Below are 18927 nucleotides of genomic sequence, written 5' to 3' on the forward strand. Positions count from 1 at the left end.
AATCAATGCAATAATGGACCAGGACTCACATTTCCTCATCTCCAAGACTGAGGGTCCGCTCCTTATTGGCCAGCACAGAGGCTACGTTCTTGTTGACTTCTGTGATACCAATATCCCCTCGGTCAGCTTCTTTTCTTCGTAGAAAATCATTCACTTTGGCTCCAACTGCCTTTCCCAGGTTCTTTAAGTGCTGGGTACTGCCTGCTAAAATGCCGACTCCTGGCAGATCAGAGTTACTCGGAGTAGATTTTGTCAACTGACTTAATGAAGAGCTTGGCTGTAGCTTTGGCATGGGTGAGGCATTTGAGTTCTGGAACATGCTTTGGTCAACTGTGAACGAAACATAAATGGTAATGGTTACTAAATGTAAGGGAACATAAATTATTATCTTAGAACATCAGTGTACAATGCAGAAGACATCAAGTTGACACTGAACACTAGCAGACAGTACATACAGTGCCTCTTTTAACTGCATCTTAAAGGTGTTGTATCTCAAATTAAGAATAGAATAATGGCTCGAGTTACTATATTTTAAGTATAGCGATGCAAAACTCATTGTTCTCCTATGTCATTTTCACTCTTTTTCTCTTTTGTTGCTCACATATATGCAGCACTTGTCCCTTCCCTTTCTGTGGGTGGGCCACAGCTTATCCCATGTGACAATCAAGCACCCACATTTCCCAGGAGTGCATTGCAGTCAGCTCATGTTAACCCCTTCCTAGAAAATATTCTCTGACACACGGCCCAGGCAATTTCTCTAATAAATAGCATTATGGATTATGGTATGTAATGCCCCCCATTATTTCCTTCTTCACTGTCTACAGATAGGAATGAATGAATGAATGAATGAATGGTGTCTGGTCTGCTTGACCTACTTCAATACAAGATCACTACGCCACTGAGAGAAGGAAGGGAGCAGGGAAGCCACTGAGCACATTAGACCATCACTAAATGCAAGAGAAGGTGGACCAGAATATTGACCGCAGGAGAATTTGTATGGGGCGCCATCAGAGAGCAAAATGTTATGTAAAAAACATCTCAGAATGTTATTTTTGCATGTCTATTGCAATAATACTTCATTTGAAATGCCAAATTCACTGCATAATTAGTGGGAAAACCCCTCAGATGGGTTGTGTCACGAAACATATCCTACATTTTTCAAACTACCACCTGGATCTGAATACTTTTGTAATTGCTTGTAATTAAAAGATCTAGTATAGCCAGTGAGCTATTCAATGAAATGTATGTGTCCAGCACCACCTGCTGTTTGTTCTTTTCCGTTTTTTTGTCCATCTCACTGAGCTGGAGGAACGTGCTGAAATACCAAGAACAGCTGCTATACAATTTACAGTGCTGTGCCTGGTGAGCAGGGGGAAGGCCGCGGTGATCACAAGAGCGCCACTGCCTTCTCAAACAGCTGATCAGCGGAGATCCCGGGTGTCGGACCGCCACGATCAGATACTGACGACCTATTCATAAGGTTCTGAAGTCTTGGAAAACCATTTTAAATCACTATTATTGTCACAGAGGATCACTAATGGTCATGTCCTAAAGGCCCTTTTATATGGGCTGATCATCCTGACCTCTGCCAAACGTGCCCAGCAATCACCCAACAAATGAGCAAATACATGCATTAAAAAAGTCATGTTTCTGTGCAGCACATCTCCCTGTGTATACGAGTGATAAGCTACCAACATATCCAAACTGCACGGTGAGGAATGATCGTAGTAACGGTCGTTCGTCCCCATACTTTGCTGCTTGTAGCTAATCTCCATGCTAGATTATTGATCAGAGCTCATTACAGCCAGAAAATCAGCCTGTGTAAAAGGACCCTCCGTCTATGACCTGTTTTAGGCAAGCTGTGTCTGCCGATCCATTTTTTTTTGCATATTACTTGCACTTATGGGACTATCAATAAACTACTGGGTCCATAGGAAAAAATAGATTGGGCCGCGGTGCCACCATGAGCACCAGTAGCAGCAAAGGACTTCAGATGCAAAAAGCTGATTATTATTATGGTCTCCACACTGTCCTTTCCTCTTCCCATTGGTCGGTGGTCAATCAAGGCTCAATTTCTATTATCCAATGCTATAACTAGCTGCGTCTCAGCTCTAAATGAAGGGGGCCCTTTAGTTGCTGGACCCCATAGCAGCTACCTTGTCAGTTATACTCCTGTTTCTATGTATTTTATACCAAGTCCTCTCCACATACCCAACACTGGCTGAATGGTCTTTCTCTGGCCAAAACCCCCACATAGCATGATCATGCACTTTAGGCTCATTGTGCGCTGTGTTTGGGGCATACATTAAAAGGTATCCTTTCAGGTCTCGGAGGGCCGTATAAAGTAGCGACAGACATGCTGTTACCGTGCACCAGGGGGCATAGCGAGAAGCTCAGGGGGCCCTGGTGCAAGAGTTCAGCTTGGGCCCCCTTCTCTCAGTGCTTTGCGGCCAGGGGCAAGGTAGGAACAGCAATCCCCTCCAAACCCATGCCAAATTCTTTCTTGACCTAACCTTCCCTCCTGCCAGAGGTCGTGTAACTTGACTAGCATACACTTTCTATAATACTAGTGTCTTGTCATGTGGCAAAAGGGTCTTTGGCCCCCTCAGGCTCCTGGGCCCGGTAGCGACTGCTACCTCTGCACCCCCTATAGCTACGCCCTTGTGTGCACCCATTTTTAGGAGCTTACATGTTAAACTTGATATGCGGGCTCACTCTAGCCGCTGATCACATTGTACTATTTTCAGAGATTTTTTTTAACGGATGACCTATTCTCTGGATACGTCATCAGTAGTTGATCGGTGGGGTGTTGACACCTGGGATCAGCTTTTTGAGAAGGCAGCGTCGCTCGCAGTAGTGCAGTAATCTTCTCACAGCCCTATCTACGTCATGTGACATCATCGATCACATGAAGTAGGCGCAGTGAGCTGAGAGAAGGCCACGGCACTGTGAGCACCGGTGCCCTCTCAAACAGCTGATCGGTGGGGGTCCCGGGTGTCAAACCCCACTGATCAGATTTAAAAAAATCTCGTAAACCCCTGTTAATGTATACGTTCTTAGAAATGGGTGCACATTAACATGTAGGTGAGAGGTTTCCTTTAAATCTACAGCAATATAGTATACAAAGTTATACTGGGGAGGGGGAATTACCTCTTGACATAGCCTGCCATGATCCATACCTAGCATACAGTGTAATATAATCATACCTTAACGCCTCTAAAGGAGGTTGGAAAAGCATCTGCCAGGCACCTCTAGAGCCATTCCTATCATGGAACTCCTCCAAGGGTCAATTGACCCAGGGGGCTGGACGTCCTACAAACATATCAGATCAACAAAACCTAAAGGATCGGCCAACATGAATGGATTACAGATAGATTAGACAACCACAACAGCAAGGTCACCACAAAGTTACAGCCAAGAACAACACAGCGATACTGCAAAAAGTAGTGTGCGGACAAGAGAATAACAAGAAAGTCACAGAAAGCACAGAGTCCCAAGTCACAGAGGGGGTAGCCTTCAGGTTCCACAAATACAACTTTTCACAACTGGCCATCAAAGGGCAACATGAAAGTCTTACCTTACTCAGAATACCCGGATAGCAAGTTAAGGAGGAAATACAAAAACATTTGAATCCAAAAATATATAATTTATGAAGCACTACACATGCAGGGGGTATATTGCTATGGGACTGGGCAGATGGGCCACCTCGAAGTATGGGCAAGCAGGGTGGCAGGCGTTTTCACAAACAGATCTAAATAAGAAAAGAATGAACAGATTCCTAACAACGTGTCGTTAGAGGAGAACCGGTCACCTGGTCTAGTTACTGGACATTTACTGCATGACAGAAGGAAGTATTCAGTGAATTAAAGGGGTCTGTCATCAGTTCTGACCCCTCAAAGCTGCTGAAAGCACTATATATGTGATGGGGTTGGGGAAGTATTAGCATACCTTGTGTGAATGTTATACAACGCTGCAAGACACCAATCCCAAGTGCCCAGGAGGTGGACCCTTCATGTGCAGTGCACGGAACACTTCCCAGCCCATCCGAGTGATGGCTCTAGCAGTCTAGTGATTGGACACTACAGCTGTCGCTCAGTGCGGAGGGGAGGGGCAGTGCACATAAAGGGATTGCCTCGTAGACACCTGTGATGGTGGCTCCTCAGCTATGTAACCTGCATGGCCATCACACGAGGAATGTCTACACTGCTCTCCCTATATAGTGCTATCAGCAGTTTAGAGGGGTCAAAACTGCTGACAGAATCTCTTTAAAAGTCACTGGAAAATCATACATTTTAGGGCTCATGCACACGAATGTGTGCGCCCCATACTCGTGCTGCGGACCACAAATAGCACTCACTTGAATGGGTCCGCAATCCACAAGATCCAGTCTGTTTTTTTGTGGTGCAGAGGCGCGGACAGAAATCCCACAGAAGTGCTCCGTAATGCTTCCACTCTGCACCAATCCGTGTCTTGGGGGCCACAATACGGGCACGGGCCACAGACTATTGTGTGCATGAGCCCTTATACAAGGTTCAAGTGAAAGAGACGTAGACTCTCTTTGGTTAAGGCCTCGTTCACATTTTCCACAGACAGAACACGTACCCATTGATTGTAATATGCTTGTTTACACATCAGTGGTTTTCCACTGACCAAAAAAATCATGTAGACATGCACTACTTTGGTCCGTGATGCTGACCAAACACTCCCATTGAAGCCTATGGGTCTGTGAAAATCCACTGACATAACACGGATGGCATCACATCATTATTTACAGGGCAGGGATTAGCACTTTTTAAACTCATAGGATAAACCATGGGGGGAGTCTTTAGGCTGCGTATTGTCGGGTGGATTTTTCCGCCAGGCGTGAATGCGCTCTCACACGTGTGCCTTAGCGCTAGCTGCACCTGGTCATTATGTCACGTTGCATGTCTGGCCGCAGCCTGGCAAATAGCAGTAAACCACAAGCACTAATGGCCATATAATAGCACCTTTCAAAAGCAAACTCAATGTAAAATATGGAGTTGCCTATAGTGTTGAGCGAACTTCTGTTTTAAGTTCGGCGTCTAAAGTTCGGCTTCCGGTTAGCGGAGAATCCCGATATGGATTCCGAATTCCGTTGTGGTCCGTGGTAGCGGAATCAATAATCGGCCATTATTGATTCCGCTACCACGGACCACAACGGAATTCGGAATCCATATCGGGATTCTCCGCTAACCGGAAGCCGAACTTTAGACGCCGAACTTAAAACAGAAGTTCGCTCAACACTAGTTGCCTACTATAATAGCTATCATGTCAGGATCAGATTATTAAGATCTCTTAATGAATAATAACCCGTACTTGACGATGCTTCTCAACGGAAAACGTGGCCAGTGGGAGGAAACCCTTGAACTCCAGAACTATGATCACATCCAGAGAAAGCAGCCGCTGAGTGAATACAGTTATACTGTACTGCAAGAGCAACACACTTGGGGGGGGTACGGGTTTTCATCAAAATGACTCCGCGGGTGTATGGAGACTAATTTTTCAGGCAATGCGCCATAAGAAAAACGTATGAAATTTAGCTCATGTCAGCCAAAGCAAAGACTCCTCCAAAAGGAACAACCCATCTGCAGACAGCGGCTTCAGAGCTCTTACTCCTCCACACTACAGCGAGGGTTCTGACTGGATGAGAAGCCTTAGATGCAGCCGACCAGTTCCTATCTCATATAGTGATTGGATATCACTAGGGTATGCCATTCCTTTCCAACCTCTTGACTGTCACCGATCCTGATCCTCTTCACAGTCTTTCCCTGCACACTGGCACCTCAGCCACACAGCAGTGCAAAAAACTGAAACAGCCCCATTCACTTAAAGGGGTTGTCCGACTTCAGAAAAAGGCATTTATCATGTAGAGAGTGTTACTACAACTGACTTACTAATGTATTGGTATTATCTGTGTTGCTTCTTTTGCTGGGTTGATTCATTTTTACATCAAATTATACACTGCTCGTTTCCATGGTTACGGCCACCCTGCAGTCCATCAGCGGTGGTCGTGCTTGCACACTAAGAAAAAGCGCCTCTCTAGTGGCCAGGACCATGGGAGCGCACATAGGAAAAAGCACCATCCTATAGTGTGCAAGCATGGCCACCACTGGTGGATTGCAAGGTGGTCATAACCATAGAAACATGCAGTGTATAATGTGATGGAAAAATGAATCCACCCAGCAAAGAAAGCAATAGGGACAAGCACAATACATTAGTAAGCGTCTTGTATTAACTTTCTCTATATCATAAATGCCATCTGCTGAAGTGACGCAACCCCTTTAAATGTGAGGTGCCCAAGTGCCCTGCACAGTGGGGGGGTGGGGTCAGTAAGTAAATGTACTGTAGTAAAATGTTAACATCGGCCTTTTTCTCACCATCATGTAAGTAACTCAAAAACACTTTCATACACTTAATAATTGAAAGAAATCTATGAAAAAGTTAAAAAAGCTCTATAATGCATTTCCTGGAAATGCAAAGTGTAAACGGACAGTGGTTGTGGACCCATTATGCCAACTAACCAGCTTGCCTTTGGGCTAAACCTAAGGGCAATGTCCTGGCGGTTTCCTGGAATTCACTTGTTAACCCATGTACAGGGATCTGGACTTCGCTGCAGAGAACCAACCAGACTGCTACCTCCTGTCTGCCTGGGAAAGCAGGACAGTGGTGAACATGGGTTGCCAGCCTAACACAGGGAATCATGGAAGCTTAAATGGAAATAGAAGAAACATGTAAAAAAAAAGTGCTTGCCATAAAAGGGTTGTCCGGGAAAAAATAACATTTCATAGGTGCCCGCAGCCTGCCTCTGCTATGGATAGATTCATACTTACCTGCTATCCGCAGCTCCGTTCCTGTGCACTGGCTCCTGTGTGTCTGTCTTCTGGTCCTCGGTTTGTTTACTTACTCTCTGCCATGGGAATGATCATGACTGGACTCAGCAGTGACGTGTTTACAAGAGACACATCACCACTGTGCCAAAGACGAATTAAACAAACCGTAGACCAGAAGACCAACACACAGGAGCCAGCGTGCAGGAACAGAGCGGCGGGGAGAAGGTAAGTAAGATTCTATCCATGGCAGAGGCAGGCAGCGGGTACCTGTGAAAAGTTATTTATTCCTGATAAACCCCTGTAGTGCAGTCTTTCTGTTCTGCCTAGCAGTTCGGAGATGACTGCAGCAAGCAAAACCAATAGTTAACTTCCTGCTCTGGTCTTAAGAGGATGAACTTACTACTAAACATGTGCAGCACAGATTCAGGCATTGTAACGAAGAACCTTGGAACAGCATGAAGCTATCGAGCATAAGGGACAGGGGAGAACGAAGGAGAGGTGAGAACTGATCATCTATCACCACTAGAACATCCTGCTTATCACAGCTTATAGTATAAGGACAGGAGAGAACGCAGGAGAGGTGAGAAGTAATTAACTATTACCACTAGAGCATCCTGCTTATCACTGTTTATAGTATAAAGGGACAAGAGAGAACACAGGAGAGGTGAGAACTGATTATCTATCACCACTAGAGCTCCCTGCTTATCACCTTTTTTGATAAATAAGAGCCTAAGGCTTTTTTCACAATTGCGGTATAGTTTCAGCAGGCTGTTTGGGCAGAGAACAGCCTGCCAGAGCTCTCTGGATGTTACTGCAATGCCCGCTGGCCCCACTGACTATAATGGGGTGCAGCGGAGATCCGGCCCTTACCTGGCAAATATGCCAGGGTTTGGCCAGACAAAAACAACCGCTATGTGATGGACGGACAAAAATCCGCAGGTCACCTCTGTGATTGGCTGCAGCAGTCGCGTGTCCCCCGTTGACAGATGTTGATCTCAGCAAAGCAGGGGGAGGAGGAGTCGGTACGGGAGTGTTAAGACACCAAACCCAGTGGTGGGGACCAGTAAGTATGATCTCCACTGCGAGTTGGCCACTCTGGCAGGACTGTCCGACTCTTGGGTAACCCCTTTAAAAATGGAATACTCCTATATGCCTTTTTCACACAGTCAGTGTTTGGGCCGTGATTTCCATCAGTGATTGTGAGCCAAAACCAGGTGTAGGTCCAAACCAAGAACAGGTGCAGATCTTTCCCTTATACCTAATTTCTGTATAAGTCAAACGGTAAATAGCTGATGAAGTCTCAGCCTCTTGAGTTTCTTAGGACGAAAGATGAGCACAATCGCAGGAAGGAAAACTTACTACAAGGAAGAAATATGACCCAATGCTTGCTCTGCTCCGTTACTGGTGGGCAGGTACAAGTGTCATAAGGGCTGTTCATCAGGAGACAGAACTGGTCATTGACGTCTACCTTTATGAAGATAGTGAAAAATGTATTTCTCATATATCCTAACAGTTCTGTTGTTCATGAGACTGTGGAGCGGACAGAGAAAGGGGCAGAATTTAATGTCTACCAATTAGATCCCCTCCAAAAGATATCTCTCTAGTACCACATATGGGTAGCTACCCAGTAAGATCAATGTTCAACCCTTTATATTGCCTTTAAAAAGGAGCAGAGATTTCAGCCCTTCTGTAGAAATGACTGTTTCAGAGTTTTTGCTTCTCATCAGTACAGAGTAGGGTGAGGTTATTGCATGTAATGGGGCTGTCCCATGATTTGGGATTCACATGTTGAGTATGATTTAATCACATACAATAATATAGGTCCAGTAAGTAAAAGCCAGAATTTGATCAATTGTGGGTAGTAATAACTACGGTACTTTCCACTTGCTCACTGGTAGTGCGTGTTGTGCTTGCAGCTTCCTGTAGGAACATCATCCGAGAGACCGGAGGAGAAACTTGGGTTAAGATGTTTAAGGTGCTTAGCATTTCTCTCAAAGTTTTACCATGATGAATCATCCATGGATCATTCAACAAGGGAGCGATGGAAACCAGTCATTTATTAGCTCATGGGTGGTAAATAATATTCTTTGTGCATGGACTAACAGAGCAGTGTGTGATAGTCAGGCTGAAATCTTGATCTTCAGAAGAATAGAATGTGCCAGTGACCAACAATGGCAGGAAAGGAATTGTTGGCTGTATTACTCATCTATACAGATCAATTTGTTTTCCCATTTGTCCCACCTAAGAACATTAAAGAAGTTCTCCAGGAATCATAATAATTTCAAAGGGCTGCTAGCCACCTGGCCTAGTATGTGTGGAGGACTGATTGTCACCACTTGCAAGGCTGACTAGGTGGGGGGCACTAGACACTGCATTACTCTAGTAATGATGTAATCCTGCCTACAATATGCCATTATGGCTGAGCAGCCTGACAGGAACACTCACCACTATGTAGTAGATGTAAGTGCCACAGTGTAGTATGAAGTGAGGCCCCTCACCCGTCTTAGGCAGCTCTGCAAGTGATGGCAACCAGTCCTGCTCACATTCTAGGAAAGGCTGCTGGCGGCCATTTGAAATCAATAAATAATATTTTGTAAAACCAATGCATTTTTATTGTTCTCAGAATCTCGTCCATCTAAAAAAAAAGTTGAGCTCCATGACAAAACATGGACAAGAGCCCACTAAATTCTCCCGCTCTCCAAAAACCCTACAGCCACCTTGTCATCCAAGCCCCAGCATTAACAACAAGAACACCCAATACCCAGGACACCCTGAGGGTATGCAAGTCACTGGTACCAAAAGAGACTGGATACGGCTGCGCTGCTTGCTGACTGTCTCATCCGTGTTGAACTTGACACATGTCAGAAAAGGTCGCAGGGAAGGATTCAGCTGTGCTGTCTTTTATCAGAAATTAGAATTATTTTGGGAGACAGACAACACAGTCAGTGCTCCAGAACCCTGTACCAAGAAGGAAGAGGACAGAGTCCAAGAGACTGGAGGCAAGCGCAAGAGAACAATCGCTGCATAGCGACCGTAAATGCATGTGCAGAAAATAGTGAAAGATTATAGTAAGCGTCACACCGCTATACTGTGTCAAGGGCTTTTTCTTTCGCACGTATGTTATGTATACCATACAGCAGTTTTCATGGAGAATCCGCTATTTCTGGAGGGAACTGCGTTACATTTGGTGAATTCTTTTCAAAAGATACCAATCGGCTACTGTGCCCAACCTGCCCCAAACAGATTAGTGTGAAGCCTTCTATGTTACTCCCTGTTAATGTTTTAGGGAGTAGCATAGAAGGCTTTGTAAGGGCTCTTTCACACTTGCGTTCTTGTCTTCCGGCATAGAGTTCCGTCGTCGGGGCTCTATGCCGGAAGAATCCTGATCAGGATTATCCCCATGCATTCTGAATGGAGAGAAATCCGTTCAGGATGCATCAGGATGTCTTCAGTTCCGGAACGGAACGTTTTTTGGCCGGAGAAAATACCGCAGCATGCTGCGCTTTTTGCTCCGGCCAAAAATCCTGAACACTTGCCGCAAGGCCGGATCCGGAATTAATGCCCATTGAAAGGCATTAATCCGGATCCGGCCTTAAGCTAAACGTCGTTTCGGCGCATTACCGGATCCGACGTTTAGCTTTTTCTGAATGGTTACCATGGCTGCCAAGACGCTAAAGTCCTGGCAGCCATGGTAAAGTGTAGTGGGGAGCGGGGGAGCAGTATACTTACCGTCCCTGCGGCTCCCCGGGCGCTCCAGAGTGACGTCAGGGCGCCCCACGCTCATGGATGACGTGATTGCATGGACACGTCATCCATGCGCATGGGGCGCTCTGACGTCATTCTGGAGCGCCCCGGGAGCCGCACGGACTGTAAGTATACTGCTCCCCCGCTCCCCACTACTACTATGACAGTTTAATAGCGTCCTACTACACTTTAATAGCGTCCTGGCTGCCATAGTAACACTGAACGCATTTTGAAGACGGATCCGTCTTCAAATGCTTTCAGTTCACTTGCGTTTTTCCGGATCCGGCATGTAATCCTGGCAAATGGAGTACACGCCGGATCCGGACAACGCAAGTGTGAAAGAGCCCTAAGTTAGTTCTCTGGCGTCTCTTACCTTTCCTGTCCGATACCCCTGATGAAGCCAATTTAACTGGCGAAACATGTTGGGGGGCAGTGGTTAGATTTTAGGTGTCAAGCTGATGTTAGTCACTCGATAATCCAGTCAGTGAAGTGAACTGATCCGTTCAAATAGACCATTACTAAAAGCAGCAGTATAGGGATTATACAGGTTGTGCACACCTGTTATGCCTAGCTGCACCATCAAAGAATACAGATCTAGGCTTGCTATTTTTAATCTTTCACGCACTTTCATCATTACTACTTTTTAATGAATTATATAATAAAAGGATCAATTTTATTTCACTCTAATATGTTTAGGGCAAGTTGGGCACAGTAGCCAATTGGCATCTTTTGAAAAGTGTGAGCAGCGCTCTCCCCAAGCGGGGTCTTCTTTTACATTTGGTAAATTCGGCACGACATGTACTCCAATTTGCGAAGGAAGTTTGGCACGCGTTACTCAGTAAATCATCTCTACAACATTTCTGCAATTCTATTCTAGTGATCGGGAGGATGCTCATCATTTTGTGCCTGTGACTCACTAAAAGGAGGGGGGACAATTTGTAAGAGAAGAAAAAAGATGTAGCGTCATGTTAAAAACACGAAACGAGAAAGGATTACAAGAAACTGCAGATAAACGTGTTAATGCACAGAGTCAGAAAAAGATACAGCGAGGGCAAAGAATACAAAAGACAGAGAGAAATGATAGAAATATAAGGTTTATTGTCATTAAACAAAGAAGAGGTAAGTGCACTTAATACAGACACGGAAAAGTCAGCATTTCTCTAAAGAATTACCAACACGAGGATTTACATGTAGATCAGGTCTTTCACACCAGGGGGCAGCAAAGAGTCAAGTACTAAGACCAGGGACGGGAGGGAGGCATCACTGCTTTATCATTACTATCTACATCTGTACAGTATTATATTATACACATAGGAAACAGAAAATCAATGCGACAGGCTTCTCCAAGTGTAAGACTTAGCTGCCAAAATAAACAAATATGTAATAAAATTATAGTAAAAAAAAATCTTGGTTACTGAGAAAAATAAATAATATTGAATCAGAATTAAAAAAACGGATGGAACCCAAAATATACTAGGATCTACCGTCCAGAGGGAACCGAACTAGAGCACCAACTTTGGCTCTGCATTCCGCTCTAGATATAAAATCTACAGATCTTTTCCATACATGAGCTACCGTATATGCCAGCAGATGGTTGCGACTGGACAACCACTAATCTAACGTCTCAGGAGTAAACCAAGGTCAAAGTGGTTGGATTTTAACCAGTCTGATCCCTCGTCCCCTTATGTTATATACAACACCAGGTGTCTGGCAGATGCTTTCATCCATACAACGTGAAGGCCTAAGCCGTAAGTCACTGGGTAAGCTGCGCTGGTGAGGAGCGTTACACTTACGACGAGGTTGGACCTTAATGAAACAGCTAAAGATTTTAGTTTTCAGGACAAACACAGCAAAAGGAAGCGAGAAGATCTGAATAAGCTCCTCTGCTTGGAAAGCTCATATGATGGCATATTGATGTACCTATAGAAGTGCTTCTGGCACCGCACATGTGGTCACCACCATTCTCCACGTTATGTTGGGATTGCAATATCACTTGTGCAATTTACTGGACTAAAAGCAGCTCCAAGCAATAGATACAGAGTAAGGCTTCATTCACATGTCCGTGGTGTGTTGCGGACCCGCAAATTGCGGATCCGCAACACACCCGCCCGGCACCCCTATAGAAATGCCTATTCTTGTCTGCAAGCTGCGGACAAGAATAGGACACGTTCTAGCTTTTGCGGAGCTGCGGACCTGAATATCGGGGTCGCGCTCCGCAAATGCGGACAGCACACTGTGTGCTGTCCACATCCATTCCGTCCCCATAGAAAATGAATGGGTCCGCAAAATTGCGGAACGGATGCGGATCCATTTGCGGACGTGTGAATGGACCCTAAAGGGGTAGTGGTCCCATCAGGTCAACGCTCTGTCCTCAAGTCCTTCTTCAGATAATGAATAGATCTCCAGGTGCGCTGCTGGAACACTGCCAGGTAAAGCTGCAGGCACACAAAGATTTCTATGTTTCGGCGAAGCCGCACCAATGCAGGAATGGATGGGGGGGGGGGGACTATAATGAGTGCAGGGGAACATCTTAGGCTTCTTTCACATATGAATTTTGCATTCCGGTTTTGAAATCCAGCAGAGGATCTCAAAACCAGAACAAAACGCTTCAGTGTCAGGATGCATCCGTTCCGTTTGGATGCGGTTGTATTAAACAAAAAAACGGAACAAACCGGATTCGGCACTAAAAACATTGTCAATGGGTGCATGTACACTTGGCAGCTGAAGGCATCTGTGCTGGTCTCATGTTCATATGTGCCCGCACTGCTGAGAAAAATGAAGTTTAAATATATGCAAATGAGCTTCTAGGAGCAACCGGGGCGTTGCCATTACACCTAGAGGCTCAGCTCTCTCTGCAACTGCCGCACCCACTGCACTTTGATTGACAGGTACAGGCATGATGATGTTTGCCCTGTCAACCAAAGTGCAGTGGGAGCAGAGCCCCTAGGAGTAACAGCAACGCCCCCGTTGCTCCTAGAGGCTCATTTGCATATATTAAAACACAGATGTCTTCAGGTCAGCCAGTGTCATAGGTGCAAAACTGCTGACAGATGCCCTTTAAAAGGGGACATCCAATGATAAATTGGAAATTTATCAAAACTGGTGTAAAGGAAAACTGGTTTATTTTTATTTTAACACCATATCATAACACCAGCAAGTACAACAAGGAAAACTGGCTTAGTTGCCCATAGCAACCAATTAGATTCCACCTTTCATTTTTCACAGCTCCTTTAGAAGATGAAAGCTGGAATCTGATTGGTTGCTATGGGCAACTAAGCCAGTACTACTTTACACCAGTTTTGATTAATTTCCCTCTTAGTGTTTTCTTTATTTTACTGTTCTTTATAATAGTTTTTCTAAGGGATTAGAGTTGTAAGGCTTATACATGGCTTTTAGTGGCCCATGGGTGCCAGCAGGGAGACTGGAGCATCTTCCGTCCCCATAGACATCAATAGGGGGACAAACAAGCCTTCTCTTGAGGGCTATAGGAACTGAAGTGAAAGGGAACGAGGAGAAGTCTGACCTGTTATAGACTGTATGACAGTAAAGACTACACAGGTGTATGGAAGAAGCTGATACGTTTTAGGCGCCACTCTGGTAATGAAGAGTCGTTTTATTCCAACAAATGAATACTACATGGTATAGCATCACACGTAAGCTCAGATCCTACCTGATCATCCTAAACTGTAAACAGCTGGCAGCAAGCGCCTCCTGCTGGGGATGTGAAGAAACGCACCAGAAAGGAAGAGGAACCAGAAACACTACTCCGGAGTACAAAACATGATGTCGTTAACAAAACCAAAAAGGAACCCCTGAGTTACTACAAGGACCCAGCTAATATAAAAATAAATGGTACACACAAAACCATTCAAGAAGAAAACAGCTAAGGAATTATTGATTTTACACCGCCAGGAAGGGTCTGCCTTCAGATGATTCTGCTATTTCCATCAGACCCATAGAAATAAATGAGAGCGGTGGCCGGTCACACGCGGTGCGCTCCCATTAACTTCTATGGGGAGAGCGCTTGGTGGTGGCCGGACCAGAGAGCTCCAGTCACCACTTTCCCCGCTCTGTTCTCGATATAGGTGCGGGCCCCTGCAGTGGGACCTGCACCAATTAGCACCATTAGCTAGCGATATGCCCCCATAGTCTCAGATGGGAATACCACTTTAAAGAGGACCTCTCATCTCTCCCGACATGTGGTTTAGTAGCTACGTGCATTCTCCATGTAATAACAATTCTGGAGCATCTTCATCTAATTCTATGTTGTTACATTCCTCTAGTACTCCTACTTGCATGAATTGCTAGCCATCTGCAGTAAAGGTCCAACTGCGTGTTACCAGGGGTGAGTCTTTGTAGAGTCTGATAGAGTCAGTGATGCCAGTGTCAGACTGGGCAGGGACACACGCCCAATTGGTAGCCTTCATTGCAACCTGCTAGCAATTCATTAGTAACTTTTAGCAGGAAGAATTGAGGAGCGGCACAACATAAAGTCATAAGAATAGGTATTAGAGTTAAATGGTGAAAAGTAGTTACTGAACCAGAGGTCAGGAGAGGTGAGAGGCCCTATTTAAAATGGCTCTCCTAAATTTATTTTTACACCAATACTATATAACCAAGCCTCATCTTCTCCTTCAGCTTCATTCCAACCGAGACATTCCTATCAACCAGAACATCTCACATGACTCTGCTGGTCAGCAGACGAGACAACTTTGTATATCTGACCAGCCCTAAAAGTTACAATCAGATGCCGTATACTGCCTTCTACAGTATCTCCTGCTGCACCCATAATGCCATATAGGTGGCCAGAAGATCCTGTCTGGGCAAACAGTCCTGATAACTAGCACATAATGTGGCCACCTGAATGGGAACAAGAACTGGTTTCTAATAGCCATGACTGATCTACCTAACAAATCACACCGATCATACAGGAGGGGAGCAGTCCAAATAAGAGGCAATGTGCAGAAGTCATGAGCAGCAGGAGCATGAGAAAGAAGGGACTCTCTGCTGGAAAGTAAAACACAGTACAAAAATGCAATTCTTGGTGTTTTTTGCACTTGCATTGCATTTTTTTTTTTTTTTTTTTTTTTTACAAATCGCAGCAGGTTCTGAATATTGCATTTTTTTTTGCTCATTGTCGGACGTTTTCATGCTACACTATTGTTTTTTGCCCTTGCTTGGAAACGTGTCAATGTGTCCTAGGTTTTTATGACATTTTTACAGTTTTTTTTCTACATTGTTATGTTTTATTAGAGATCAATAGCTTCCAGTTTAAATATACATGACTTCCAAAATCTACCCCCCCCCCCCCCCCCAAAAAAAAAATGCCAAGAAAACAACAATGCAAATCAGATTTTTTTGGACATTCGATTGAGCTGAATTTTAAGAGAGACGGGCGTCATGGATTTGGGCCGGATAAGATGTGGGTTCGTTGCGGGAAAATGCACAATTTTTCAGGACAATTGGAGCACTTCTGATTTGGGTAGAATCTATTCGTTCCCAAATTGAGCTGATTCAGCCAAATCGAACCCAAATCAAATATTGAGCAATTTTTCTGGCTTTTTTTGTATTTTTTTTACTAAATAATTACGTATGAAGGAGGCCTAAGTGCTACAGGAGGATCTTCAAGGCTCAGGTCCCTCACATTACATACAGGTGGGTGGATGTAAGACTTTTCTACATTCTTTAAAGAGCCCTTCCCAGGAAATGTCAGCTATGACTTAGTTTTAGGCTACTTTCACACTTGCGGCTGTGTGATCTGGCAGGCAGTTGAGTTGTCGGAACTGCGTGCCGGATCCGCCAATCTGGATGTGACTGAACGCATTTGTGAGACGCTTCCGGATGCGGATCAGTCTCACAAATGCATTGCAAGAACGGATCAGTCTCTCCGCTTGTCATGCGGACAGACGGATACATCTTGTATTTTTTTTCACATTCTGGTATTTTTCCGGCATTGTGAATGCCGGATCCGGCACTAATACAATCCTATGGGGAAAAATGCCGGCATTCAGGCAAGTCTTCAGTTTTTTTCGCCGGAGATAAAACCGTAGCATGCTACGGTTTTCTCTTTTGCCTGATCAGTCAAAATGACTGAACGGAAGACATCCTGATGCATCCTGATCGGATTACTCTCCATTCAGAATGCATGGGGATATGCCTGATCAGTTCTTTTCCAGCATTGAGCCCTTTTGACGGAACTCCGTGCCGGAAAAGAAAAACGCTAGTGTGACAGTAATCCTTACTATTATAACCTGCTTGTAGAACTTTGTGACTATTCAATGCCCTTTGTCTTTACCGTCTAGTAACCCACCCACCAAGCTACTGTGCAATCTGACCCCCATTCATCAGAATGGGCACATGTTGGGAGAGGGCCTATACCAAGGCTAAGGGAATCCTGATAGCCCTTATGATGCCTCTGCGTGATCAAGGAGCTGCTGTGAAAGATGGCGTCTACCACCTGATATTTTCATAAAAGCCTGGTGTGACTGTTCAGAAGGTTGAGATAACCCCACTAACATCTCTAATAGGGTCTTACGTTGAACAAGCCTACCCTTTACGGATACCAAAGATATAGTCTAAAGACCCAATATCCTACAGTACAAACTAGGATATCATTGGAGGGTACAAATAAACCCAACTTTTTGTCTTTTTAGGAGACACACAGTACATAAATGTAGAGAACAGTGCAAATATCACAGGAAACAAATACAGCAGACTGCCCCGATTTCACAAAACACAAAACTGAACCAGTCTACGGACTTGCCCCCATCTTCACACAGCAATCTCGTCCTCCAGGCTGTCCCCCAGCATGTCTCTGTGCAAAACGTGAGCCAACCTCCCACCCTCATCCTGCCAGGACTCCCTCTCTTCGCTCTCATCAGTGTTGGATTCATATTCAGATGCTATTCCAGATTCTCTGAACCTATAGAGCTCGAGGCTGCCAAGAAGTTCGCTTGCTCCTTCCCCCTGGCCTGGAACAAAGCGGTAACACTGCACCTTCATCAAGCAGTCTGTCCTACCTAACGGGCTGCCCAGCTGGAAGGAAGGGTCGGGTTCAGTCAGAAGGGGTAGATCTTCCGGTTTCGGTGTTGAAGGATCGCAAAGCACTGGAAGGACATTGGAACGGAAGGTGATTTCAAGGAGGCTGTCCTGAGATCCCACTGCAAAGATGAATGAATTATATTTTTAGATTCCAGCAAGAAATTCATCAATCATCTCCCATGACATTTATGCAACCCACACAGAGAGCGACAAAACAAAAATTGGATAGTTAAGGAAGAACTGCCATGAGGTCCAGTGATTCCTCTCAGTTAACCCTTTTAAAGAGGTTGTCTCACTTTAGCAAATGGCATTTACCATGTAGAGAAAGTTTATACAAGGCACTTACTAATGTATTGTGATTGTCCATATTGCCTCCTTTGCTGGCTTGATTCATTTTCCATCACATTATACACCGCTTGTTTCCAGGGGTTATGGCCTCTGCTGCAGCGCAAATATGAGGTGGTCAAGTTGAGAGCTGCTGGGCATGTGTGCCTATGCGGGTTCCCACGGTCCCAGCCACCAGAGAGGCCAGCGCTTTTTCCTATAATGTGCAAACATGGCCACCGCTGCTGGATTGTAGGGTGGTCGTAACCCCGACAAACGCGCAGTGTATGCGATGGAAAACATTTCCGGCATAAATAACACAATAACCTTATTCTCTAAGTCAGTACGATTACAGCGATAGCAAAATACATATAGTTTTCTTTTACGTTTTACTACTTTTGCGCAGTAAATACCCTTTTTTTCCTGGCGACTAAGCAAAAAGCAACAATTCTGGCATTTTTTGTTTGTTTTTATGGCGGTCATTGTACTGGATAACTGACGTGATATTTTCATAATGTGGGTTTATTATGGATGCGGTGATACCAAACGTGGGGGAGATTTTATTTCTTCAATGTTTCCCATTGAAAAACATATTTTTTTCCAATGGAAAAAACTTTCATTGGACTTCATTATTTAATGTTTTTTTTTTTTTTAACTTAACCATTTAATAGGGGACTATAATAGGCAATCTTTTGATCATTTCTAAAATACAATACACTATTCCTATAGTGCATCTCAGCGCTATACTGACATTGACCAGCAGCCTACTGGGGAACACTCCTAGCAGGCTTGTGGCCTACACTAGGCCCAGGCGTAGGAATACGCACCCCGCAATCTCACTTGCAGGGTGCTGATGGGAGAAAGAGGGAGTGCACCCCCTTTGTAACCGCTTACATGTGGTGGGCGCCATTGCCCGCAGAATATAAGGGGTTAAACAGCCCGGATCGGGGCTCTTGCCGGTCTGAGC

At 44.9% G+C, this 18927-nt stretch overlaps 1 protein-coding gene across 3 annotated transcripts in view; it reads right to left on the reverse strand.

Annotated features, from left to right (window-relative positions):
* LOC120978744 (carboxyl-terminal PDZ ligand of neuronal nitric oxide synthase protein-like) overlaps positions 1 to 18927 on the reverse strand; it is a 106026-nt gene that overhangs the window by 3694 nt on the left and 83405 nt on the right. For 2 of the 3 annotated variants that reach the window (XM_040407060.1, XM_040407059.1), the window contains exons 10-11: positions 17615 to 17755; positions 30 to 330 (exon numbers count right to left, since the gene is read on the reverse strand). In XM_040407060.1, coding sequence (XP_040262994.1) covers positions 30 to 330; positions 17615 to 17755 — 442 coding nt within the window. Of the gene's footprint in view, positions 1 to 29; positions 331 to 17037; positions 17756 to 18927 lie in introns of those variants that run through there. The other variant, XM_040407061.1, reaches the window with a different exon arrangement.

The sequence above is a fragment of the Bufo bufo genome, chromosome 9 (assembly GCF_905171765.1).
Source record: "Bufo bufo chromosome 9, aBufBuf1.1, whole genome shotgun sequence".
Lineage (NCBI taxonomy): Eukaryota > Metazoa > Chordata > Amphibia > Anura > Bufonidae > Bufo > Bufo bufo.